The 27660-nt window shown below is 35.2% G+C and overlaps 1 protein-coding gene across 6 annotated transcripts in view; it reads right to left on the bottom strand.

The window, feature by feature from the left end:
* DIAPH2 (diaphanous related formin 2) overlaps nucleotides 1–27660 on the bottom strand; it is a 953825-nt gene that overhangs the window by 492251 nt on the left and 433914 nt on the right. For all 6 annotated transcript variants that reach the window (XM_036919628.2, XM_057495928.1, XM_036919627.2 and 3 more), the window contains 2 exons: nucleotides 10124–10222; nucleotides 8212–8306 (listed from right to left, as the gene is read on the bottom strand). In XM_036919628.2, the coding sequence (XP_036775523.2) occupies nucleotides 8212–8306; nucleotides 10124–10222 (194 nt within the window). The remainder of the gene's footprint in view (nucleotides 1–8211; nucleotides 8307–10123; nucleotides 10223–27660) is intronic.

Raw genomic sequence — 27660 nt, 5'->3', positions numbered from 1 at the left:
AGTGTAATTGTTCTCCATCTTTGTCAGTTTAATTGAAAGCACTGGAGCATGGACTTTCTGCTTCCCATGTGTCTCTAGCTAAGGAACTTTTGCCTTGTGTCCACAGGTAGCCTCATAAGTACACGTTAGAGTAGGGGTTTTGGTATAACCATGCTTCTCATTTTCTAGTTCAGGGTTCTGGAAGTCTGAGTAAAGAGAGGGCGCTTTCCAAGTTCTGTAATTTCAAGAGAATTCTTGGTGTACCTCAAACATCACCTCACTTCAAGAGACCCAGTGGATTTCTAATATGGAAGAACCAGAATCTTAATGAAGATCTATCATGGCTTAAAGTCTACAAGGCAGCAGAAAATATGATCACTGAGGCCACGTATTGCTCAACTATTAATAAGACCTGTATTTTGCTCAATGTGTAAACAGGCTAAATTTTTATTTTTTTTACAATTTAATTAATTAGTACAACGAAAATTAATTGTTTAAAGAGCTACCTTTTCTTTCTTTTCGAAATAGTCTAGTATCACTTGTGGACAACCCCACAACCAGGGACAATGACAAATGACATACTGATATTAATTAACAATAGGCAAAGAGCAGCAGATGGAACTAAGCAGTCATTACGTTTGCTTGGAATAGGTGTGATTTTAAAAACAGACTGAAAGTAGCAAACAGGGTCAAAGAAAACTCTGATGAAGAAAGGGAAGAAAAAAATCACTCGACTAACCAGTAAGAAGCAAAAGATGAAAAAGAACACCAGGTCATGGATAAAAGTAGTTTTAGATTTCAATAGCATGCCATAAAGTAATTATTTATTCTACCATGAAGAGAAATGGGAAAGAAATGTTTTATGAATGCTGCTATTATTGCTAATGTTTCATTTTCCCTAAAGAATTATGAAAATGAACATGGTAAGAGAAGTTGTTATTTAAGAGAAAAATGTTTTCAAATTCTGCAATACTAATGCCATTATAGCCTTAATTGATATACTGGTAGTCTTCTAAAGTCATCAACCCTTGTAAAGCACACAAACACATGCAGACTCACAAGCCTGCATAAAATACAGATGGTCGATAGCCACGTAAATAGATCAATGATTACAAAGATGGATTGAGGAGACAAAAACGAGCTGTACTATTACACATGCATGAACTTCCTGACTATAAGAATAATTATGCTCTAGAACTGGTTAATTGAAGGAAGTTGAAGAATCTTTTTTCCTTGCAGAATCGATAAATACCCATCTATCTTTGATGACTTAGGAGTAGCATTGCCTGGAATCAGGGGAATGGATTAGATGTCCTTTGCTTCATTCTAATTATTTTATCAGGACCCAATAATAAGTAATACAAATCATACAACCTATTTAGAGATGTAAAATAACATTTTTTAAAAACGTAATCATGTGTACACCTACAGACCCTATATATCGGGTATAGTGGTGGATACATGAACAGATTTCAAAAAGTAATACAGCCAGAATAAGTGGAAATTATCTGGGGGGAAAATGTAAGCTGGAATATTCCCATGCATGTTTCACAGTAAGACATGGATGGACATATGTCTCTAAGTTTCCAGGTATGAAGAAGGTACCCTAGGGCTATATGCATTTCACTGAGGGGGTATTTAATTAAGAGAGATTAGGACTCTTTATTTTTAAAAATATTTTATATAAAAAGAAAATAATGAAGGAAAGGATGGAGGCAGGAAGGGAGGGTAGAAGGTAAGGAGGAAGGAGGGACTAGAAAGAGGGATGGAGGGAAGGAGAAGAAGGGAGGGAGGAAAGGTCAGAGAAAACAAAGGACGTGGAGGGGAAGCATGCCCAGAAGAAATGCATCTGTGCCTTAAAAATAAGGGAATGAACCAAAAGACAATAAACAGAACATTTCCTTCAGGATTTCAGATGTCTGGTGTGTAATGAAGATTGTTTTAAAAACTACAAGAAAATAACAACCACTTTAAGTAAGTCACTGCAATTCAGGATATCAAATAAGCTATCTTTTCCCTTGATCTCATTCTCTTACTCCTCACTCCTTAAAACTCTCCTGTGTTGGCTTTTTGTGGCAGTCCAAGATTTGCTGGCTCCCATTGTTCTGATTTCTCGAACACCATCCATCCGCTCAGCCTGTGTGCTCTCCACAGCTGTAGTCCTTAACCTGCAATTTGTCACTTTTTTTCCCAACTATCAACCTCAGAATTTCTTTGTTCCTCATACTCTATCAATCACTTCTTTGCAAATGACTCCAAAAAAATCTTTATTTTCTGTCCTAATCTCTATTCTAATTTCCAATACATATTCTAATGCAATGTATCTGAAATTTTTTTTCTCCTCTCCCCAGGAAATATTTTCTCTCCTGCCTGATTTGCCTCTTTTTGCTAGTAGTGCAACCTTTGTCTCATCAAGATTTTTTTTACAGAACTATTTTTTTTCTTCTTATTTGTCCACCTTCCCTTGTTTCTCTATCCCCACTGTTTTTTAGGACTTCATTGTACCTTAAATTAAAATTGCAGTTATCTCCCTATCTGTAATCTCTTTTCACCAAGGCATTTGGCATGCAGCAGTTACAGAAATCTTCCTAAACACATATCTGACCCTATCCAAGCTTAACAGCTTGCCATTCAAGTTGTCTACAAGAGATCAAAAAGTCTCTTACAGGAGCTAGGAATAAATCAGTGTGTAAAATGCAGTAGGGCAGGGGGAAGGGATATGCCAAAATAGAAGGTATATGTGACATTGAAATTCCACCATTGAAGCATTACAAAGGCCAAAGAAAACATTATGGGTCACTAATTCATGATCCTTATGCCTCTACAATATGACTCCAACTAATCTTTTACATACTCTTTCCCATTGCCATTCTTCTGAATGGCACCAGACTTCTGAATTGTACCAGAATAAGGATATTTTTATTTATATGCCTCAAGCCATTGTCCACCTCCCTTTTCCTAGCCCTCTCTAACTGAATCCTAATGTGGTTCAAAGTTCAGTTCAAGTTATACTTCTTCCAGGAAAACAATCTTAACTACAGCCCAGCCTAGCCTACAGCTTCCTTTCTGGGCATGTCTGTACTAGTTTCTTTTTAAAATACATTTTATTTTTTAGAGTAGTTTTAGGTTCACAGCAAAAGTGAGCAGAAATTACAGAGAATTCCCATATATCTCCTGCCCTTCCTTGTACATGCATAGCCTTCCTTGCTATCAACATTCCCCATTAGAGTGGTACATTTGTAACAATCAATGAATCTACATGGACACATCAATATTGCCCAGAGTTTACATTAGGGTTCACTCTGTTTTGCGCCTTCTATGTGTTATGACAAATGTATGACATGTATCCACCACTACAATATCATACAGAACTGTTTCACTGCCTCTGTGATCTTACTATTCATCCTTCCCTCCCCACTAATGCCTGGCAAACACTGATCATATTTCTATCTTAGAATATTTTTAAGGGAAACATCTAAGTCATTTAACTGGGAAACTTTCATCTTTTTTAATTTTTTCCAGTTTTATTGAGACATATAACATTGTGTAAGTTTAAGGTATAGAATATCTTTTTCATATATATATATTTTATGTATATATTGTGAAATGATTACAACAATAAGGTTAGGTAACACATTAGGAACATTGTCTGCCAAGATCTGAGGACTGCTTGCTATAAGCTCCACCTACCTTCTCCACCTCTATGTGATTCCTCCATAATCAACTACCACAGTTTCCCCCAGTAATCTCTATGAGGTGAATCCCAAGTGGGCCTTCTCAGAAGCTCCCACAATGCTGGGGGAGTTGGATGTCTACAAGGGTTCTATTTTCCCACTGGAAAAACCATAGGCCCAGGTGGTGGTTCTCTCAGCGAGGCATTGTGCCTATCTAGAAAGGGGTAATGTGGTCAAAATATAGCCGCTCCTCTTATCCCTCTAATGTGGTCCTTCCTGGTCTCTGTGATCTAGAAGTGTGCTTTAGCCTCAACCCTGGGTCTGACGTTTTCACAATGGTGTCATCTATGGATAGTTGCTAGGGGGACTCAAGCTGAGAATGATTTATGTCTGCCATTTTGACTGGGAAAGTTTTGTACCAGTTTCTACCCTTTTGTTTGTGCCATGAACCTTTTGTTTGTGCCATGAACACCAGCTTATGGATCCCTTCTCAGAATAAAGTAAAATACATAGGAATACAAAGGAAACCTATTATACTGAAAGTTATCAACATATTTACAAAAATTAATTCTGAAATAATAATAGATGTATTTTTCAGGAAATCAAAGAAATAATATCTAGTGGCAGCTTTAATAACTAGTGTAATTTTGAAATAATAATGACTATAAACAATATTTCAAGGTATATGCCACAAATTGATATGACATGAAAATATTATTTCTATTAATGACAAACTTAGAGGTATTGTTAATACTACTTTGGTCTGTTGCGTACATTGTTAATCAAATGAAATGCTAAATATTAGTGAGAAGTTAAAGAAAATAAAGATGTAGTATTTTTCATCTAAGTTCATAAGCCCCTGAATTCCCCCCATAAGTCCCCAAAGTATGCTTTAACTCCTGGTTATCAATCCCTGCTTTATACACATCTTTGGAAATTATTCTATGATTTCCTTCTATGTATTGCCTTCTATGTCAATCTTTTTTCTGCATATGCTTTGTGAATATGACCACAGTCTCCCTACCAACATGAATCTCCTCAGCATTTGACAATCACTCTAATGCACTAATGTTCTAAAAATGAACAGTTTTATTTTTCCCTTAATACCTTAATCACTTTTTTTAAACTGCTAGCTTCATTTCTTTGTCAGTGTTTTACATGTGTGTCTACAAATACTTAATTTTTCTACAGTATTTTATTTACCACTGATATCCTAAAAACACTTAACTGATCTTAGATTCTTTTCTCTTAATAGATCAAATTAAATTATACTGAAGCATATTTTCCAAGCTGAAATAATGACTCTGCAAATCACCTAAATTTAGTATGCATTATTTGGAACTAACTCATAGGGATATTAAAAGCTCTTCAACAATCTCAAGATATGGTGTACTTTTTCAATGTTTCTATGTATCCCTGTATTTTAGGACATTTCACCTTCTTCTACATAGTGAATTCAGTTTCTAGCTTAAATTTGAAATAAAGGAGACATTAGTATTTTTATTAATAACCTTAAATTTGGGCTTGATCCTGCTGATTAAATCAAAGGTTTTTTGTTTTGTTTTTTTAAATCTATTTGTGGGTTTGTTGGTTTCAGTAAAACATTTATCAAGTAATTAAATCTATTAGTTGTCTGGCAGGGAAGAGCTTATTGACCCAAACTAGTAGAGGTAATACTGGTTTTAATTCAAGTATTTGGGAAGCAATATGCCCTTAATTGTTTTTTTGCTGTTTTTGTTATTATGCGGAAACAACCATCTCAAATGAGCAACAAACTATGATTATGCATGGACTTTAGCACTGTAATCCAACAGAATTTACAACAAAGTTAATCTGATGATACATATTGAATTCTATGCATTATCGATATGCTACATGATAATTAGACTTACATGGTGAACAGCTCATCTGAATGGCAAATTGATGTTACTCTTGCATCACTGCAGCAAGCGTTTCTGGGATGGGAGGGAGAAAAAGGCACTGGATTCTAGTCTTTTCTCTTGCCTGAGAGAAGCAGTATTCTCTGGGTGCCAGAAAATCAAATAATTGTTTCAACCCAGGACCTTACTCTTTACCAACCCAGAACCTGTTTCAACTGAAGACCATCTGAGGAGATACTCAGATGTTTGATTTGTCTGGATAAATAAATGCTAACTTTAATAACTCAGGTGAGTTATTCACCATTTGTGTCTCATACCCAAGCAGCATAATTCCAATCATGCAGACTATTAAATTACATGTTAAATTGTTTTCTCCTACAAGCAGAACTAAGAAAATCAGTTTTGATTAAGGCACAGTAAGAAATGAGAGGAAACTTCAGAGTAGCTAGCACTGAGAAGGAAAGTAAGCTGGCTTGAAAAAAATGTTCTTAGAGGTATGCTTTCAACAAAAAGAAGGCAAAAATTGTAGGGGGGATGCAGGAGATAACATACACAGATTTGTGAAAAAGAGAGATAAAGCCTTAGAAAAGGGCACAGAGGTCTAGAAAAGAGGAAGAAATGAGACAGGCCCCGGTCAATGCATCCACAACAAACAGAAAATGCATGAAGCACTGGGTATAACATGCACAAAAAGTAGCCCAGCTGTATCTATTATTTGCGATTCTCCTTCACTCACCTTCCCAGATGGCAATCTAAGGTTTAGCATAATAATGTGATTTCACAAGCAGTTATTTTGATTGCACAGGATAAGATTAAACCAATGAATTCAAGAATTTAGACATAATTTTTTGCCATCTTCAAATTATAAGCAATTCATTCCTCCCAACTGGACCAGGCTTAGGCAATTTAAAGAGAAAAACAGATATGTATTGTTATGCTATAAAATAAAGAGAAACAGAAAAAGAAATAAATCCACAATAAGACTTCTATATGTGCACTTTAAAAGCTTGTTGCATATTAGAGGGATATTAATAAGCGGGAATCTTTCTTTGTTTCTTTCATTCCCTAAAGAGTAGAAAACATGACTTAAAAAATAACAAATGTTTTTAATGTGACTGGCAAATAGTAGTATTCTGCATATCTACATTCCTTTTTATTTACCAAGGCATGTGAAGGAAAAGCTACACAGTTTTAAAGGGTAAAATAAATGGCTACATTGATTAACTCTTCACAATATAGTTCTATTTTACTACAATGTGATTATACAGAAAACACTAGAAAGCTTCAACTATTGAACAGGAGTCAGAGGTTTGCCTTATTATACTTTAAGTTGTCCAATTGGAAAAAAAAAGAGGGAGAACTATATCACGTTTAGGCTCCACGGTATACTCATTCTGACTACTGTACAAAGAATCATGCGATTTAGGCAGGACAAATGTGATCAGCTCTCCATTTCAGCTCAGAGAATTATGGACTAGCCAGTTGCATGGAGAAAACCTTGTTTTTTTTTTCCTTTTCCACAAAGGGATTTCTTATCAAAGTGTAACTCTTGTTGAGATTAATACAATCTGTCATAACGAAGACCCTATACAAACTCCTTAAACCTCAGTCCTATAGAAAATAAACATATCTATATTTGAAACATATACATGAAGTAAACAGTAATCCAAGCCTACAAAAGGAGGAACTTCCACATGGACACAGTGTTAATGCTCAAGTGATGAACACCGGTTCTCTGAGATTTAGGGATAGTTTGTGGGGGATATGGCAAAATTAGTACAGCATTAACTACTCGGTCTTCTTAAAATCAAAGCAAACTAAATGGCTCAAAACCAAACAATAACAAAATTACAATGACTATGCCCTTCTGTGAAAAATCTGTGTAGTTCTTCCAGAAACTAAACCAGAAAGGGCCAGACATACCAAGAATTCTAATAATATGTTAGATCTGTAGAGTGTATTACTCTATAAAGTACTTTATTTGGCTTAACCCTCATAGTGATCCTCTATTCTCAGATGAGGAGACAGAGGTTTAGCAAGCTGAAATAGTTTTCCCATAGGAGGCAGAATAGATCAGAAAGAACAATGGCTTTAAAGTCATGATAGACCTTGTTCTGAATCTCAGCTCTGCTACTCTGCCACTTATCAGCTACATGACATTGGGAAATCTCTCTAAACCTCAGTTTCCTTATCTGTAAAATGAGGATGGCAGTACTTATCTCACATAATTGTTGTAGGATTCAATGAGATAATATACGCAAAGTGTTTGCCACAATCTCCAGCACATGTTAAGTCCCCGACAAAGGACAAATTTCCCATTTACCCGTTGATCTAAAGCAAACTAACCTCTTGGCCTCTCTGCTCTTACGTGCATTATACAGTAATAATAGTATCTACTTAACAGTCATTTTGGCAAAGAAATACATGCAACTTTATGCACTGTAAGTGCCAGAGAATGATCTATCTACATATGCATAAACTTATATTTAAAAGGACATATATCTAATAAATGGAAACATACCTAGAACCTAGATCTTCTATGTTGAGTCCTGTAGCAACACAACTGGATACTCCTGATTCTATTATCTGAATATAGAACATTTTTTCATAAGTCCATTAAGATAGCAATACAGAAACACCTATGAAAATGACTTTTAAAAGGAAAATATGCATGTTACCTGAATTAAGGCCTCACTCAACATTTCTTCGTTAACCTCCAGAACAATGTTCTTTATATCTTCATATGACATACGATATGATCCTAGGAAGATAGCTAAAACAAAAATTGATTTTATTAAAAATATAACAGCTTCAAAAATTTTAAGTCCTAATAAATACCTGATTCCCATTCACAGACTCTCAATATGAAATTTCTGTCACTGATATAAATTTAGAGTTATGAACAAACAAAAGTAGTTTCAATTAGATGGACTACACTACTCACCTAGACAAAATGGCCTGTTATCTCTAAGTCTCTAATGTTTACAGCTTGTGCATATTTATGCACAAAATAAAACTCCTACTAGTATCATTGATGACTACCTGCATGTGTATTTCAGACTGAGCTGATACAAAATGGCCCATGAAAAGTTAGAGATTTCATTTCAAGTTGACCTTTTAATTCAATGGAGAATTTAGTGTGTAGAGCATCAGATGCATCCTACCCAGTACTTGCAGAAATAACAATAAAGTAACCAATTACAAAAAAAAATCATATCAACCTACTTTGCAGTTCTCCCACATAAGAAAAAATTAAAGTATCTGAATCATCAATATTCTTTGCATTCCTGACATTTAAGTGGTGTACTATTAGATGCTTTATATGTTGAACCATGATTTCCCTTGTCAACTTTTTCTTCAAGGGATACATAATTATGTCACATTAGATAATAAACCACACCTAAAAAGCTTACACTTTCTCAGAAAGTATTTTCAACACAACATTCCACTTTAACCTCCACTAGACATATTTTTTAAAACACATTTGTGTGCTCATCACCAGAACATGAATATAGTCCCAAGATTTTTTTAATTAAAAGGTATAAATAACTTCCTAAACAACAAAAAAAGTCCTCACTCTCCAGACAAATGGTTACCGTAAACACCAAATGAGATCTCCATAATCTAAAAAAGTAATGTTGACAGATATCAACTAACAATTAAGATCATACTGTGTTTTCCAAAAACATACTGAACATCTACTTTACAAAGAAAATGTACTATCAGGTAAGCAGTGTACACGTCACAACAGCCATTAGGAGAAGGTTTTTCTGACAGGAACATTCCTACTGACATGAGAATGATGAGCTGTTTATTTTAATCTGATTCCCTACAGCACATTCTTTAACAAAATAAACCCCCATGGTATTTCTTTGCATAATTAGAAATACTTGATGTGTTGAAATTTCTCATGTGTAGCGTTTTAGTATCCTCAGAATATGAACACAGTCTAGTGTGGTGACAAAAAGAAAAAAATGCTGAAATTCAATACAGAGGGGAGAATATGTCAAAGTAAAACTAAGGCCTACTTAAATGAAGATGAGTTTAACTGTCCCACAACTTTAGCAAAAGTCTACTTAATGGTCGACTGGTTTGTTAAAGGCTTTAAGGGTCACTAACCAGTTTTAAAGCGCAATGGTTATCAATTTAACTAGCTCACATCATATTATTTCAAATATAAAGGAATATTTAAGAAAAAAGATTTGCCTAATGTGACCACTGAATACTCCAAAACAATCACTCACAGGCCTAGGCCAAAGGGAAAAAAAATAACAGTCTTTGCAACTCTGCCTTAGGTCTCACTATGTCCTCTAATAATGCTTAATTATCAGTACTTTCCAAACCTTTATTATTCTTAAATTTCATCTGAATGACCAAGGTTAAACTACTGGGGTCTCTATTCTGGCTGAACGACAGAAAGGCAACTGAAATTATCTTTACACAGAATTTTGTTTCTCGCAGATATAAATATACCTGTTCCAAGAAGCTACAACTTTGTTTAAATACATTGAAAAACTTCTCACCACGGCCACCACCACCACCACCACCACCACCACCACCACCACCCCCTACTCAGAAAATATGACATACACAGATTCTGGGCTATTTTAGGATCCAAAACTCTCAATTCTTTCACTTTCTTCTTTGAAGGCAGTGTGTTTTCTTCTGCAGTTTCTGAATTCGTTTTAACTGAAACAAAAATATTGATTCATAAGCAATAATGGTACTAATCCAAATACACAGAATAACATTAGTAAGGCATGTTAACTACATTAATAAAGCTCATGCCAAAATCAATAAATGTGTTTATTTCATTAGTTCACGGAAGAGAATAAACATAAAAATATAGACCTGTTTAGAGGTTTCCCTACAAATTAAATATCAGCACTTAAGCAGAAAAGATAAGCCAAATAGAACCAAAAATCAATTGCTGCTTCTTACTAATGTGCAACATTAATTACTCTTTTACCAGGCACCTACAGTAGCACTGGAATTAAACATATAGTAAAATCTCCCTAATTTGGACTAATTGAGGAAAGAGGCAGACATGCATTTATCCTAAAATATGCTAAAATTCAGCCATGTCCTTAATTCACTGAACTGCTTTAAAGTACCTAAGCTAACTTTAACTGCTAAACAGGTTGCCATATAAAAATTCCTGCTGAGACTGCTTTGAAGAACAGATAGGAGCCATTTACAAGTTGCACAACAGCAGCACCCATTTGCATACACATAATTAACAAACCTCAGAGACATGGGTCTTCTGAGGTTAGCTTCATTTCCCTTACCATTTTTTAGTACTTTAGTTAGTTTAGTTGCTTTCTTAGAGCAAAAGATGAATTTTGTCGTATATTCAGAAGGTAACTCTCTCTAGTTCCAGCTAAAATGGCCTGAAACAGTGAACTGTGAACAATGCCAAGAAGTAGCTTTAGTCCACACCCCCCACCGAACCTCCATCAGCCCTCCCCAAAATAAGCTACCCTGAACACTGCAGTTAATTCAATGAGACCTTCTGCTATGAAAATGAAGCTTAACATCAAATCCCTAAACCCCTCCTATACAGAAATTCTACAGCTCTCATTGTATTCATGCGTTGGCAGTTTACCTCTTCTAATATAAAAACAGGGTTGTAATGGAACCATGAAACAAAATACTTGAAAAGTAAAGCCAACATTTTTTTTTTCAGTCAAGTAGAGTGATAAATTTTTGCCCCCAGACATGCTTCTAAACTTCATCACTGGATCCATATGGCCCGACTCATGCTGTTTCTTTATGACTCAAAAATACAACTTCATCTTGAGGCAATAAATATTATTTTTCATTTTAATTTATCTGGTCTTTGTTAAGGAGATCACAAATGAGTTATTGATTTTCTTTAGAGGAAAAGCAACACACGACCACAGGACACTTTTGCTAAGTTATTCATTCATAGATGTTAGCATCTGGAAACTTTTGAAACATCTTATCGAATACAGAAAAATATTACAAGTCTATTAAGGGCCCCTTTGTTTTAATGGTACAAAACACAGGAAAATTACATGAATTTACTATAAAAATGACAGAGCAGATAAACTACCTGAATAACTAAACACCTAACAGTTCTAAGCTTTACAGGTATGACCAATCTAATGCAGCATCTGAAGCAGAGTCTGAGCAGACTAGATAACAACTGCACTTGAAAATCATGATCTTATGAGAAATGACAAGCAGTTTACCAGCTTTATTCAACACAATAGAGTTATTGCTACCACTGGAAGAAAAATGACTTTTAACATATTTCTTTTAAAATTATCACAAATGTTCCTCAAAGAATCTAAGAACACAGTGTCTTTCCTATGCAATAATTAGCATTTTAATTTTTTCTAATGTTCAAGCCACTCCCAGCTTAAGGCAACTCTATGTAAAGTAATGACAGTACAAGAGCCATTCTCTTTGCCAATTAAAAAAAAAAAAAACTTATCTGAATCATACTGAAATTGGTTCCAGAATCACTCAGAAATTTTAATACAGTCAAGGAAGTAGTCAAGGAAACTGTCCTAATCTCTTGATAAGCCTTAAACCTCACTGTGTGAGACTAGTTAACCAAGTACATAAAGGATGAAAAATGCTGTAGTAAGAAGTGTATATTAAAATTATTCTGCAAACTGACGACAGACTTCTGACTAACCCAGCCATTAATAACATTCATTTTGTATGATTTCATATTTTTACATTTTTTTCATCAAAATAATTTCAACCTCTCCCCTTTGCAAATGGACAAGTTGTTTAAAATTAAATTAGATGTCTTAAATACCAGAGTTCAGTTTTGTTTTATGAATCATGCACATAATTCTTGTATAATTTGGCTTTATCCTGGGTTCAAGAAATGGTAAGAATTCCTGGAGGAGGCACTGCTGTTCTGAGAATCACTAGCACAAAGCTAGCTTAAAATAACTCTTTAACTAGTCAGGATTTCAGAAACAATAGTGACCGCCATGATCAGTAGATATTGACCAGTGGCTACAACCGTCTTTGGCTTTCTTGTCTTTAAAAGCATTCCTTAGTGATCACAACCACAGACTTAGATGAACAGAGAAATATGAAGAAAATGCAATGACATATGAAATATATCCAGATAGTACTGAATGCTTCATATATTAAAAATTTCCCGCTTTCATAATGACTACAAAATACAACTTGTCCTAAGATGCTTTTATTCCATATTATGTTCTAATGCTTATAAAACTTAAATATTCCATAACCTGATTAAAAAATGGGCAATTCCATAACTTGAAAAACTTGAATAGACATTTCTCCAAAAAAGATATACAAATGGCCAATAGATATATGAAAATATGTTCAACATTCCTGATTATCAGGAAAATTCAAATCAAAGCCACAATGAGGTATCACCTCACATATGTTAAGATGGCTATTATCAAATAAACAAAAAGTAAGTGTTGCTGAGGATGTGGAGAAACTGGAACCCTTGTACACTGTTGGTAGGAATATAAAATGGTGTACTGCTATGAAAAACAGCATAGAGATTCATTTGATCCATTTGATCCAGCTATTCCACTTCTAGGTGTATAACCAAACAAACTGAAATCAGACTCTTAAAGAGATATCTGTACTCCCATGTTACTGCAGCGTTATTCACAATAGTCAAGATATGGAAACAATCTAAACGTCCACCAAAGGACGAACTTATAAGAAAATGTGGTATATACATACAATGGCATATTATTCAACCATAAAAAGTAAACCTTGACATTTGTGACAGCATTGATGAACCTTCAGGACTTCATGTTTAGTAAAATAAGCAGTCACAGAACAAAAAATACTGCATGATTCCATTAATGTGAGGCATCTAAAATGTCAAACGCATAGAAACAAAGAGCAGAATGGTGGTTGCTGGGGGAAATAGGGAGGTGCTGTTCAACGGCTGTAAAGTTTCAGTTATACAAGATGAATAAGTTCTAGAGATTCTCTGTACAACGTTGTGCCAAAAGTTAACAATACTGTATTGTGCACTTTAACATTTAAGCAGGTAGACTGCATGTTAAATGTGCTTATAGCAATAAGAAATAAAAATTAAATTAACTTCAAAACTTAAAATAAATTATAGTGATTATACACTTATTTGTAATTACTTGGATGGGACCAGAGAAAAGCTTTTTTAAGTCTCAATAGAAAAACTTCAAGAATTGATTTTGTCATCAATGGCCCTATGATCCTCAGGTTCATATAGAGGCCTCCAGTCAAATGTGATCTCTCCTTGTGCAAAGGAAAAACCATATAGCCATTGGGTTTGAATCTGATGGATTAAACTGAATGCTTATGGCACTGCTAATCAACCAAATAATAATGAAACATTGTAAAATACTGTCTATAGGAAGATAATGATATAGCAATAAAGACATAGGTATTATTATTAAAGATATGTTAATATGGAGATACTGATTATCTAAGATAAAGTATCCACTAGTTATTCTTATACTTCCTTTAATACATGGATTTTTACATGCAGTTGTGCTAAAAATTTATTCCTTTACAACTGAGGGTTGCTCATCAGCATAAATAAACATGGTTATAGTTTTTCCCCAATCTGATTTAGGCAATGTTTAGGAATCCCCTATTAATTTCCACTATCCCAGAAGATACACAGAACATGCGACATGATGTTTGTAATTTGTAGCAAATATTAAGATATTATAAATGGGTAACACTGAGTGATTTACATAGTGCTAACTAACCATAAATCTTAATTTTATAACTACTCTACCTTAAAATTCCAGTGAGAAAGACTGGTTCCCCAAATCAGCATCTATTCATTCAATTATTCATCTAGTGAATACTTGTTGAACACCTACTTTGTGTTAGCCTAGGATGATCATACAGTGGTACTAAAGACTTAAATGTCTACTCATATCCCTTAAATATGTGTTCTACTAATAAACTACTAATTATGTGAGTATCTCCAAAAGATATCTAACATTTATAATTTTTTTATCAATAATAATATGGTTTGAATGCATACATGCATAGCACTCAGCAAATTCTCTTTTTGCTACTGGGAGCCATAGTGCCATATAAGAGAATATTATACCTTTGAGTCAGCATCAGCTAATGTGTTATATCTTATAATAAGGAATATGTAGAGAGTTAAAGTATGACACTTTCTATTAAGTATATTATATACAAATCCAGGGTAAATAAAGCTAATAGTAGTAGTATTAGAAACCACATTGAAAATTAATGTAATTTCATGCATACATGTATGTATATTCAACAAGTAAATGCCCAACAATAAATATAATGCTAAATGGAAAAATAAGAGTGGTGGAAAGTGGTGCAGGCAACATTATACCAATCATGTAAGTTAAAATACAGACTAATCTTATATATTGTTTATAAATGAGTATACATATGTAGCAAAATTATCAAAACATGGAATAGATACTCAGCTGATTGATGACAGTGCTAATCTTCAGAGGAGAGAGTAATACTGGAATAAGAAGAACCCTGGAAACTTCAACTTTATCTCCAATGTTTCATTTATTTAAAAGCAAAGATCTGTAGTGAGTGTGGCTAAATGTTAATGTTTGTTCATTCTGGGAGGCTGATAGATGGGTGTGTGCTAGAAACTTACCCTTGGCAATCACAAAGCCCGAGTGTAGACAGGAATCAGAAACAATAGGGGAGAGAATAACAAAACATACAGGTAAAGCTTAGTCGGTTGGTAAGCAAGCACAATTTTGTTTTCAATTGTTTTTTAATCTATTTTATGAGGAATAACACATTTGTTTACCAAACCTTGAGCGGGAAAGCTGATTGCAATATGCAGTACAAGATTGCATTGCCATCTCTTACACGCTGCATATTGCAGCTGTGAAGCCTCCCCTCTCCGGGTTGCCTACAGCTGTGCACTAACTAAGGCATCCCACGGAAAGGTAGATTTCATTCTGACACCTGCATAGTACCTGAGGCCATAGCAGTGGCATTACCAGGAGGGTTCCCGAAGTTTAGAGCACATTAAACAAGACTAATGGTTCTAATGGTGGGACTCACACACACATATTTCGTAATGATTTCCTAATTAAGGAACAAATCTTACTGGTTGTTAGTTTAGACGAGAATCCCCCAAATCAGGAAGCACATGTTGCTGCAAATTAACATCTGCATAACTAATATACTTGTACACCTGTTCATTAAGCCAATTACTGAACACTGCTAAATGTCACCAGAACACTATGTTCAACAACGTGCATAGCTAATGTTGTGTATTTTCAATTGGGCCTCAATAGCTCAGCAGGTAATGTATATTTAGGAAGGACAAATAAAGGTGTCATAAAGGTTTTAGGGAGAATCTCCTTTGTTTGAAATGATAATTTAAATACCAAAATGGAAATGTGGTTCTTACCTCAATCTAGTATTTGACAAATGAGGTGGTGGAAGTCATTTGTTAACCTTAACCTATGTAGAAGGAAGTCTCTTAATCAGGCTATAGGTAATCCCTTTACCCACACGTTGGCTCTGGCTTTGTGAGGATGGACTGATATTTTTCTGGTCATCTCATGCATTCAGAGAACCGTCCTGTTGTGTTAAAATTTACCAACTCATGTCACAAATTAATAACCCCATCAATGAACACCAAGAGCTAAGGGTATCAGACAAAAAGGAGGACTAACAAGAGCATAACAGTAGGAATTATGATACTAAAACCAGTACCTATAGGTTAATAGGACTTTTCTGGCAGAGGGGGGAGCATCCATCACATCCAGGCTTTTCTTTTTGAATGTGATCCATCCCAGGCTGGTACAAGTCCTGCACACTTTAGTTTACTGCAGAAGGCAGTTAACCTTGCAAAGCAGGACTGAACACAATACTCCCTGAAATATTTGTAGCCAGGGTCTCATTCTGACAGTGCAGGATTTTCAGTCTGGGGTTCAGGTATATCTCAGTATGCCTAGAAGGTCAGTGTTTCAGATCTCACCAGGGATTTGTTCAAGTGAAAGACCACTGGGAAACTATATATCCTAAAAGAAACTTCTCATCTCCTGGCTATTTCTACTTGATTATCTAATAAGTTTCTCAAATTTAGCAAATCCTAACCACAGCAGAGCAGGAATGAAGTGACACATACACCAAATGGTGGCTGAGGCCTAGATGTATATCAGAATGTATTAGTGAAATTCAAATAAGCAGAAATTTTTAACAATGTAATTACATGTTACGAGTAGTGGGGGGGCTAAAGGACTCACTGCTTTCAATGTACCTAATGAATTTTGTCTTCTTCACAACTGTATTATGTCTGATGCTTGTATTTCTTATCACTAGTATCAACATGCTCATTTTCTTATTCACCACTTAAAATTTATAAAAGAAAGTCACACTGTAATGAAAATACTACAATGCCTACACAAACATTTCCTGTACAAATAATATAGATATAATGCTATAGAAATAGAAATATTGGCACAGCACTATCGTATCTGCAAAAATGCTTCAATTCATTGTACAAAAAGCAATGTAAGTGTCCCAATGAATTTTAATCTCTGTAAAGGGTACTTTGAAGGTTAAAAATACAAAAGTAAAGGACTACCCAGACATTATATACACAAGGAAGCCTCCCCTGGAGAATTCCTGAATCAGTTGGAAAGAACTAGAGAGACCACTAGTTCCTGCAAGAATTCAGGTTTATTCCTCATACAATTGTTTCTGTGATTTAATTTCTATCCCCAGATTCATATGACCTTGGATATTCAAGGTAGGTATTTCTGTTCATCTGCTCAGGCTTCCCTAACAAAATACCACAAACTGAGGGGCTTCAACCACAGAAACTTATTTCTCAAAGTCCTGGACCCTATAAAGTTCAAGACCAAGGTGTTGGCAAGATAAATTTCATTCTGAGGCTTACTGTATTGGCCTACAGGTAGTCATCGTCTTGCTGCGTGCTCATATGGCCTTTCCTTGGTGTGTGTGCAGGGAGAAAGAGAGTGAGTGAGCTCACTGGTGTCTCTTCTTATAAGGACATAGATCCGATTGGATCAGGGCCCCTCACTTATAACCTCATTTAACTTTTTACTTCCTTAGAGGCTCCATCTCCAAACACAGCCATACCGGGACCTAGGACTTCAATATATACATTTTGGGGAGACTTAAACATTTAATCCAAAGCAGCATCCTATTTCACAAATAAGGAAACTGAGGTCCCCAGAGACTTGCAAAAGCTCTTAGAGAAAAGTTAAATGCTGTCTGACCCCAAAGTCCTTGTTTTTGCCACTAGGGTCCACCATTTCCCTTAAACACAGAAGATTCACAGTTGCCTATCACATATTTATAGTTAAATAATTCAAGATAAGAGGGTTCAGTAGAGATGTTGAACATACCCCAAGCTTTAACATCTCTCCCAGAGTTCTTCATTGTGGCCTAACCAAAATACTTTGTTGTGCCTTCTTAAGTACTAAATCAAAGCAATGTTTTTTTGTTTTTTGTCTTTTGTTTTTCTATGCATGGCTAGGCATCCTTGCTTGCCCAACCCTAAATCCTGAGTTTGGTGGTCAGTGATCCCTACAGGAGATGCTGGGTGCTATTTATGTTTTCAATGACTGACAGAGAAAGATGAAGAAGAGGACTAGAAATGGAACACTGGCTTGGGCTACGTGTTCCCACCCAGTCCAGCCTTGTAAATTGATTTTGTATAATATGAATGAAGAACTAGAGTCAGAGGCTTAGAGATTGTGTCAGGAACCCAAGGGCTCAGAGAAGTCCCCAGAGGAAAAAATCGTGCAGAGTAAAGCAATATGCTTATAAAAGACATGGGCTTGATGAGGAAGCCCAAGGCAAAAGAACGTTCGCTGCTGAGTTATGATCACCTCCACCCTCACAGACCTCTAGAATGAACCCGGAGAGCCTTTGAAAAGCAGATGAGGCAAATTCTAGAAACTGTACATGGGAGTTCTGGATAGGCCAGACAGTCATTACTTTAGCCTTTGTGGGTCACACAGTTTCTGCTAGAACTCTTCAACTCTGCCATCATAGCGTGGAAGGCAGCCAGAGACAAGAAGTAACAAATGAGTGTGACAGTGTTCGAATAATACCTTATTTACAAAAATAGGTGGTGGGCTGGATTTGGCCTGCCATAGTTTATGAACCCCCCCCCACATACACACACAATAGGTGCTCAGTAAGTGCCCGGCCCCTCATTCCCCTTCCTTTGGTAACTTGAAATCAATTTATCCTTGATTCATGCTTTGAAAATATGAGTAAATGTTCATCATTTCCCTTGCAAAGTAGCATCTAGAAGTGCCTTACTATAACTGTTGATTCTGTTTTTCAAAGAGCACTCACATAATCAAACACATTTATACTTCTCATGCTTTTTCAAATGTGTTAGTCTTATAGGGATCAATGATTTGATTCCAAACCATAACTGGCTCTTATTTAACCCCTATATAGTCTCTTATGACTTTATCATATGTGTATATGTAAAATGACCATAAAGACGAACAAGACTTAATAAAATTATAAAATTAGTTTCTACTATCCCATCAATATTTGGGTAGAACAAGAGCTCATATGGAGCTACAATGTTTGGTAATGCTTCACTTGGGATATGCTGGTTTAAGATAAAATGAAAATCTGAGTTCTATAAAAACACACACATAAGTCAGGCCTTTGAATTTCATATAATACAGTTCTCTTACTTTATGTACATAAAAATATTATGGAGCATCTCAATTTGGTTTATTGCTGGCTGAGCTCGAAGGAAAACAACCATAGTTACATTGTCTCTGTTTACCCCTTTCAGGAATTCCAACTGGTTTCAATTTTAACTTTCATTAGTAATTTTCTTTAGTTCAGAAACTACATCATGTATTCTATTGAAGGCAATCCAAGCATTTGAAAAACTTAAAGAGGGGTAAGAGAGGGGGTACCTGAATGTTTCCTTTCTTTTTTTTTTAAGTCAAGTTTACTCTGTTGGTGACTTTCTGCCTGCAACTGGTAAGCAAAATTTGAGGCCATTTTGGAAATATAAAAAGACATGATAAGAATGAAATTCGAATAAGCTTAAAGTTATACTGTTTTTAGGATAAACAGACTCAAGACCCTCTTCCTTCCCAATCTAAGATCCTCTCTTTTATGCTATCAAGAAGGCAGAATATCTGGCATTTATTTCTCTGTCCTTACTTACTTTCTCTCTACTTGTAATCTGGCTTTGAACACACCCATAACTATGGAGTTAGAATGTCAGAATCTCTAGAGGTAGGGCCTCAAGACCTGTATCTCTTAAAAACTCCTCAGGTATTTCAGTCAGCAAGGTTTAGAAACAACTGTGGCACAAAACACAACACTGTAATAGCTCAGTAAGTACTACCCAAATCAAAAAGTGCAAATATCATCAACAGTCACCCATGGAAGTCCTCTTCATAATTTCTTCTAATATTCAGAATCTAACACTGAAGGCAACACTTGGTCAACAATTAGATTCATAGTAGCGACAAGAAATGAGATTTTAAGAAAAAGCAAAGGATCCTCAAGGCACACTCTATTTTTAAATCAACTATCAACTAGATAAATTCCTGAGGGCAAGGATCTTGCCATATATATATCTATAATATATCACTTTGCTAAGTATATTGAAGTTTTAGGAATAAATAAAAATGTGTTTTATGCATTAAAAACATGTATACCCATAATACCTACTAAAATTAATATTAGAACCATTGCCTCTTTCTCTTTTTATAGATGTAGTTGTCACAAAGCTTGAAGACAAAGAAAAAAACAGTGATTTGATATTGAAAAGGAAAGCAAGAAGTAGTTAAAGACAGTTTATCCTTGCTTAATGTAAATGTGCTCCTATTTTACTAAGTCACTGAAAACAACCAGGGTACATAACAGGTTGGAATAAGAACAGAAAAGAAAAAAAAATTATTCCATAAAAAACTGAAATCCTCAAAAAAGAGAAAATTCATTCTAATCAAAATCCATAGCTTTGCTAGACAAAATGCTAAGAAGTAAACCATAGCTTGGTTTCACTGTTTTTGTATACCATGTAGCCATTTTAAAGCTTGTGTGCCTTAGACCAATAGATTGCAAGAACTAAATTCTAATAAAGTATATATTCCTCAGTAAAATGTTCTTTTCTGTTAGGGTCAATTTCAGTTATGTTCCTAGGTAGTATATTGATACCTATAAACAATGAGAATGATGATAACCTGAGTTCAACATGTAAGCTATTTATCAAAGTAAATTAAGTCAGCTTCTATGAAATCTACTCAATAGATTCATTTAGTTTGATGTTGAGCCACTGATAACCACAACCAGTGTGTGTGCATATGGATTATTAAATATATCATAGTAAGGTGGCTTCAGTTTAATAGTGAGCTTCCATGAGGTACTTTACTCTACTGAATGCCAGAAACAGTTTGGGTTGTAAGCTTTTAAGAACTTGAAAAAAAAAAAGTTCTTGGAAAAAGGCCCAGTTATAAGAAACTGTCTCCTATGAGACCTATCTTTTAATAATACTATATTCTGTGCTGTGAAGGATCTTTAACATAACTACAAAAGATATGGTATGAAACAAGAACATACACCTCGTCATTTAGTACAGACTACTTGGTAATTGCCTACTATGTGCCTGGTCACTAAGTTTTTGAATCCAAGAGGTAGGTAATAGAGAGTCCTGTATTATTTATTAAGGCATACATAAGCTGAAAGCAATGTTTAAGATTAAACACTAAATCTCAAGGCAAAGCAAATCTCAAATGTACATTGCATGCTCAGTGTATGGCTCCCAAAATTCTATGAAATCTGTAGACTACAGATAGAGCTATTACCATATAAAGTAAAATACATCTCATAAAGATTGGAGTGAAACCTGCATTATGTTAAAAAAAAAAATCAGAAATCCCTCAAATTGAAGGTTTTGAAGGTTTACCAGAAACTTAAAAGAGAAAATAATAGTCCAGGTAAGAAGCAACTGCTAATAGTTGCAGACAGCAAATAAATTTGACTAGATCAGGACAGCAACCTGCTGACTCTTTTTCCTAGCAAACTATTTCAAACCTGCTGTGCTTGCCATTAGGCTTGGCCTTTCCTTCACCCCAGCCACTCAGCCCCATCACTGCAGGGTCTCATTGTTGCTTTCCTCATGGCAGCCACCAAAGCGTGCCTCTGCTTTTAGCCTAGAATGCTTTGAATCTGAACATAAGCACTGGTTATAACTGTAGAGCAGGAAGTCAAGACATAAAATTTGGAACAGAGGTGTCAACAAGAAATACAATCAAATTAAAAGCTTGAAGTTGGCTAATAAGAAATAATAGATTTTTATTTCTTACTGGAAAAGTATGCTAAAATAGCAGGTAAAAAAACAGGAACTCCAAAGTTGGGTGTGATAATCCATGAAGAATAATGAAAGAAGCACTAATATACCTGGCTTTCCATTTTGATCTCACGGAAATAAATCTGATAAGACATTTTAAAAGGCAGAGATTACATCTGCTTTGTGGTGCAGTATTTTTTAAAAAACAAGGCATATAAGATACAATAGGAGTAAATGACTATAGAAAATGAAATGATTATACTTATTTAAAATCACCCCTGCTGGTCTACCTCCAAAATATATACATTCCTAATATATTATGGGTATGACTTGAGTTGTTGTACATACTGTTATTCTGTATGCCTAATATAGAAGAAAAGATTACAGGTTCTAATTTTAAGTGATTTTTGCCTATTGTCCACCTAGGACAAGTCTACCTAAGATAGAAAAGGCAAGACAGGACTCCTAAATGACTGCATAATACTTTGAGCTTGCCTCCCTTCACACCTTTGCTGTCAAACCAATATCTATCCTTTAAGCCCAAATAAAGTGTTACTTTCTCTATGAAATCTTCTCCAATTACCACTATATTTTTGACCACCTACATCAACAGTATGGTATTTTCCACATGCTGCCCTACTTAATTAAGGCTCATGTACACGTCTTATTCCCTTTCCTAAGTTACAAACTCACATGGAAGATGACATGGTTGGTACAACTTTGTCTCCCATATCCAGCCCAGCTCCTATAGCATCTAGAAAATGATACTCAAGAAATATATGAATAAAATATGTGAAATGTTAGAATGGAAAAATGATTAGGGTGCAGGAAAAGAAATGCTTATTTGATGATGATCTGTCTTCAAGATGTAACTAAAGTCTAAGCAGTGACGGAACATTCAGTGAGAAAGAATCTAGAACAGAAGATTAGACCCTGGAGGATGCCTGAAGTTATGGACACAGAAAGGGAAGAACAGCCAAGTAAGAAGACAAAAGGAGTTATCAACAAGTTGTGAGAAACGGGGGAGCAGCACATTGTCCCCACAATGAGAAAGGAAAATGTTTCAGTAAGAGAAAACAATCAACAGTGTCAAACATAGCAGAAAGGTCAAGCAGAGTCTAAGTCCTAAAAAAAAAGACCAGAAGAAAATAGGCCATTTCAGATGACAGAGAGCAATTTCAAGAGAGCAATGACAACAGAAGACATATTATAGGATATAGGAAGAAGTGGACGGAAACACTGAGTAAAGACCACACCTGATAAATTTAATAGGAAAAAAAAAAACCTATACAGTAAGAAAGAGACAGAAACAAAGTGATTGAATCCCAGCTTTGTATAAGTTTGCCTATTAGAGGAAAGCACCTGATTGTCAAATTCAAGAGCAGCTTTTATGGCCAAAATGATTTCAGAACAAACCCAGCATACAATGATTTACTGGACAAGATCAATAGAAACTGTGCAAAAGAGATTATACTGTTCAGCGATCCATGTTGCATCAATATCTATAATGGAATGAGACAAGGTGATACAATGGCCTAAAGGTTCCTGGAATTGATCGTTAACAAAATCAACCAGGAAAATAAAAAGGTCCACATAGAGAGTAAGCAAGTACCACACCCATTTTGCTGATGATAAAATGCTATTTTCCAGTGACATAGGAAGAGAAAAGTAGTGTATAGCACTACCATCAGAGCTATGCTGGAAATTATTGTTTAGAGAACCAAATGTTTACACAACAAGGATGGCCCATAAGGACCTGTCAATGTTGATGGTAAAGGAACAATTCCATTTATCTGAGTCAACAAATGAACAAAATTGGTATGCTCAATGGTTAATGCTCCAGAAGTAGCAGTCCTGTGCCATTTTTATTGGAATATAAAAGTTACTGAATAACAAACTGCTGATGAAGATTAGGACACTATTAGCTCTGTCACATCAGGGCTAACTAAAATGTGAAGTGTTTACCTACAACATTAGCTGTAGGAAATAAACTGGCTGCCACCCAATTACCCATGGTGTCCTGAAGGTGTGAAATCTGCTAATATGCAAACCTAATGGTAGTTATTAAATCTTCTCTCCACTCCAAGTACAGATGGACCAGCTAGGTGGCCTACCAACAAGACAGTAGGTGGCTTTCTCAACTCACTGACTACATCTGTAGTCCTATTAAGAGAAAATATTCAAATGAAAGATTTGCTGGGTCAATTTTGTGACAAAAGCATGCCACCTCAAACAATTTCAATGAAATACAGTTAAAGCAATAGTTAAGTTCTGAGCAGGGAGCAAAGTGTTACCCTAGGAAGGGAAAGGAGTTCCATGGTTAATGATCTTAAGAAACCTATGACAGCCAACACAATTGTCAAATTAACATTTTAATTTTCAAGTTTTATTTAGAAAATAATCACCTATACCTTCCCGTGTCTCTGTACATTCTATGAATGATCATTTAGCAATATAGCACCCAAAGAAAATCAAACATTTAATTTCCTCCCTAATATCAGTTATTATTAATGATGTGGATTATTATATTATCTCCTATTAAATGAATGCTTTAGATTCTATATCTCTATCCCTTAATTACCATAATAACTATTCAAAGTAAATATCCCATTTTTACTATACAAAAACTTAAGCTCAGAACAGTGAAGTAATTTTGTCCAACAAGTAATAAATCTGGGATTCAAACCCAGATCAGTATAGCTTTCAGTCCATAATCCTTCTACTACAGCAAGCTGCCTCCCTTAGCACCTTTGTTTATCATGTCATTAAGTGAACTAGCATGTAAAACACGAAGCAGAATGACTGGCACCTAACAGGAACCTCCATCAATGCCAATTCCCATTCCATGGCCCCCACAATCATTCTACAAATACTGTACTCAGTGCAGTCTAACTAAGTGAGCTATACAGAGAAATGGGATTCTATGAAGTTACAGGTAAACATATCAACATACCAAATTCCATCAAGGAAAAGTCTGGTTTAACAAAAAAAACAGAAGTAAATCAATGAGTATATCCACTGATATATTTAATGGTAATTGAAGTATGATACAATGACTCCACTGTTTTCCAAAGGTAAGGATGATTATTCATTAGTAGTTTTCTGGGTTAGCCTTCTAATCTATATGGTCATTATCTGTTTGAAAATAAAGAATCTCAGTATGAATTTTGCTTACGTAATTCCAGTAATTTATAATCTACAGTAAAAATACACACTCAAAACATAATATAAAACCTAGCCTTCTACATAGAGTAGAATGAAATTTCACTGGCATAAAATACCTTTGGGAATGAGTTACCTCTTGGCAAAATAAAGAGTATCAAAATAATAACAAAAAACCTGTCAAATATAATAAGAAAGAAGACATCGCATTTTCAGCAGTTATTAAATGCTGGAGTTTACCACCACATAAGGCTCTTGCAGCTATACACTCAATACTTGGCCACATTAAAACCTTTTAAAGTGTGTAATCAATGAAACTGAAATGCATAAACACATAAACCAAAAAAAAAAAAAAAACTATCTCAAGCTGATCACTTGAAAAATGAGAGCACCATTTTATTAAATGAGACATGCATTAAGAAGTCTTTGCTCTTTGTTCTCTTCACTCTTTCCTACAATTGTCCCATTGCTTTAATATCTGAAATTATGTAACACCAGATACGGGTGATTTTTGCTATCTTCCAAATCTATATTAATATGTGTGTTACATATATATCCATAATATCATACACATCCATATAGGAAAGTACTGAATTTATTAGATTACCAACACAGGTTGTTCTAGAAACTTTCTCTTCAATGACTTTAGAGACCAGAGACTTCCCTGACAATCAATCCCATGCTTCTGACCAGCCTTTGGTTTTCAACACTACATTCTCTTTTACTACCTACACCTTAAATGTTAGTGACCCCAAGGTCCCCATGCTCCTGTCTTTTTACTTTATATTCTCACCCTGTGTGATCTGTTATCCTGACTTTGATCATTAATCTACACGCTTATATTTCCTGAATCTGCGTCTCTAGCCCCAGCCGTTCCTCTGAGTTGCAGACTCATAAATGTAATTTCTTACCTTTTCCCACAGGACCTTCAAATAAAGAGGTTCCAACATGAACTAATATCCTATAATGTGAAAAGCAGTTTGTCTATTTCCTATATTGGTTAAAGGTATCAGAAACGAATACATATAATACAAGAAACCATCAAGTCATCTTTGACCCTTCTTTCCCTAAGCCTGCCTAATCCCTTCAAAATTCTGTCTCCATTTCCACTGCTTTGTTTAGAACCGTCAACAATTTATTGTTTAGGTCATTCATTCATTAATCCATTTACACTATAGCTATGCAATATGGTAGGTGATGTGAATGCAAAAATTATTAAAGCATAACCTCTATTTTGAAAGGGAACATATGGATAACACAACCAATGTATTAAGGGGTATAGAAGAGGTATGAATTTACAGTAGTCATCTGGATTTTTGTTGTGCATGTTTTTCACTCTACACAAATTTCCTTTACACATTCATTACTGGGGTTACCTTTCAAAAATATTATAATGTTATTTATACTTAATTTTTTCACTACCTATAAAGCTTAGTATGGCATTCAGGACCTTTCAAACCTAGCTGGAAATTTAAGTAATAGCTTCCAGATATCCCAATACTCCAGCCATACTAGAGTATGCACCATTTCTAGAAAAAGCCAAGAAATTCCAAGCCTGTATGTCTGCTGAAAGCTCTTTATATCCCACTCCTCAGCCTGAAAACGTTTGGCTGAGCTAAAATACCATCTCCTCTGGGATGCCTTCCTGAACTCTTCCAAGCAGAATTAATTGCTCCCTCCTCTGGTCCTCCATGGCTTTTTGTTCCTAGCATGGATGTAGCACTTAATACACTGCATTATCACTAGCTTAGATATACAGCTTTCTGATTAAGTCTGAGCTTCTTAAACCCATCAGTCATATCTTGACCATATTTGTTATCAGTAGAAACTAGTATTATTTGGTATATAATAGGCATTGAAAAAAGTGCTTGCTGAATTGAATGTAAGTACTAAATTGCCAAACTGTAAAAATTCCTAAAATTCTATGTGTTAGAAATTAAAACATAATCTAAGCCAGGCTTTCCATAGTTGTGGGATGTCAACCCTTATATCCATAATTTAATTGCATTTAAGATGCCACAGTCATGCATTGCTGCATATTACACACAGTAAGGGTGATTCCATGACTGATTAATGCTTTCTATTTCCATCTCTAGCATGAAACTTAACAGCTGGCATATGTATTTCCCTGGTAAATCCATTGTTGGTGGCAGATAACAACCAACATTTTCCTATGGCAAAATCCTAGTGTCAACTCACTCTACATGATAAGCAGAGGCTCTGTGAGTGCTTCAAGAGCCTAAAGCAACTACATGAAGTCAGCTTTCACTCACCCTCCAGTTGTGAACTGAAAAAATCACAAACCATGCACATTCACACAGAAGTACAAATGCATTCATTATTAAGAGCCCATTAGTAAGATAGTGTTTGTGTAGCCTGTATTGACATTTTTTTAGTTCCCCCGCATCCTTTTTTCAAAATTTCTTTTGTGGGTAGGAGGGGAGAATTCTGTGAAAGAGGAACCGGAAGTGATAACTATTGACAAAACATAGTTCCTGCCCATGAAATCACCTCTTGATTCATTCTGATTCTTCAAAAGGTAGTTACAGTAATTTTCCCTGCTCTAAAAATTAGTATTAGTAAGTAATTGAGCTGGATCAGAAAAAGACTGGGTATGATTTCTGTATTCAAGTACCAATGTCTCTTTAGGAAACTGCTA

The sequence above is a fragment of the Manis pentadactyla genome, chromosome X (genome assembly GCF_030020395.1).
Source record: "Manis pentadactyla isolate mManPen7 chromosome X, mManPen7.hap1, whole genome shotgun sequence".
In the NCBI taxonomy this organism is placed as follows: Eukaryota; Metazoa; Chordata; class Mammalia; order Pholidota; family Manidae; genus Manis; species Manis pentadactyla.
This window is presented reverse-complemented; position numbering and strand designations above follow the sequence as displayed.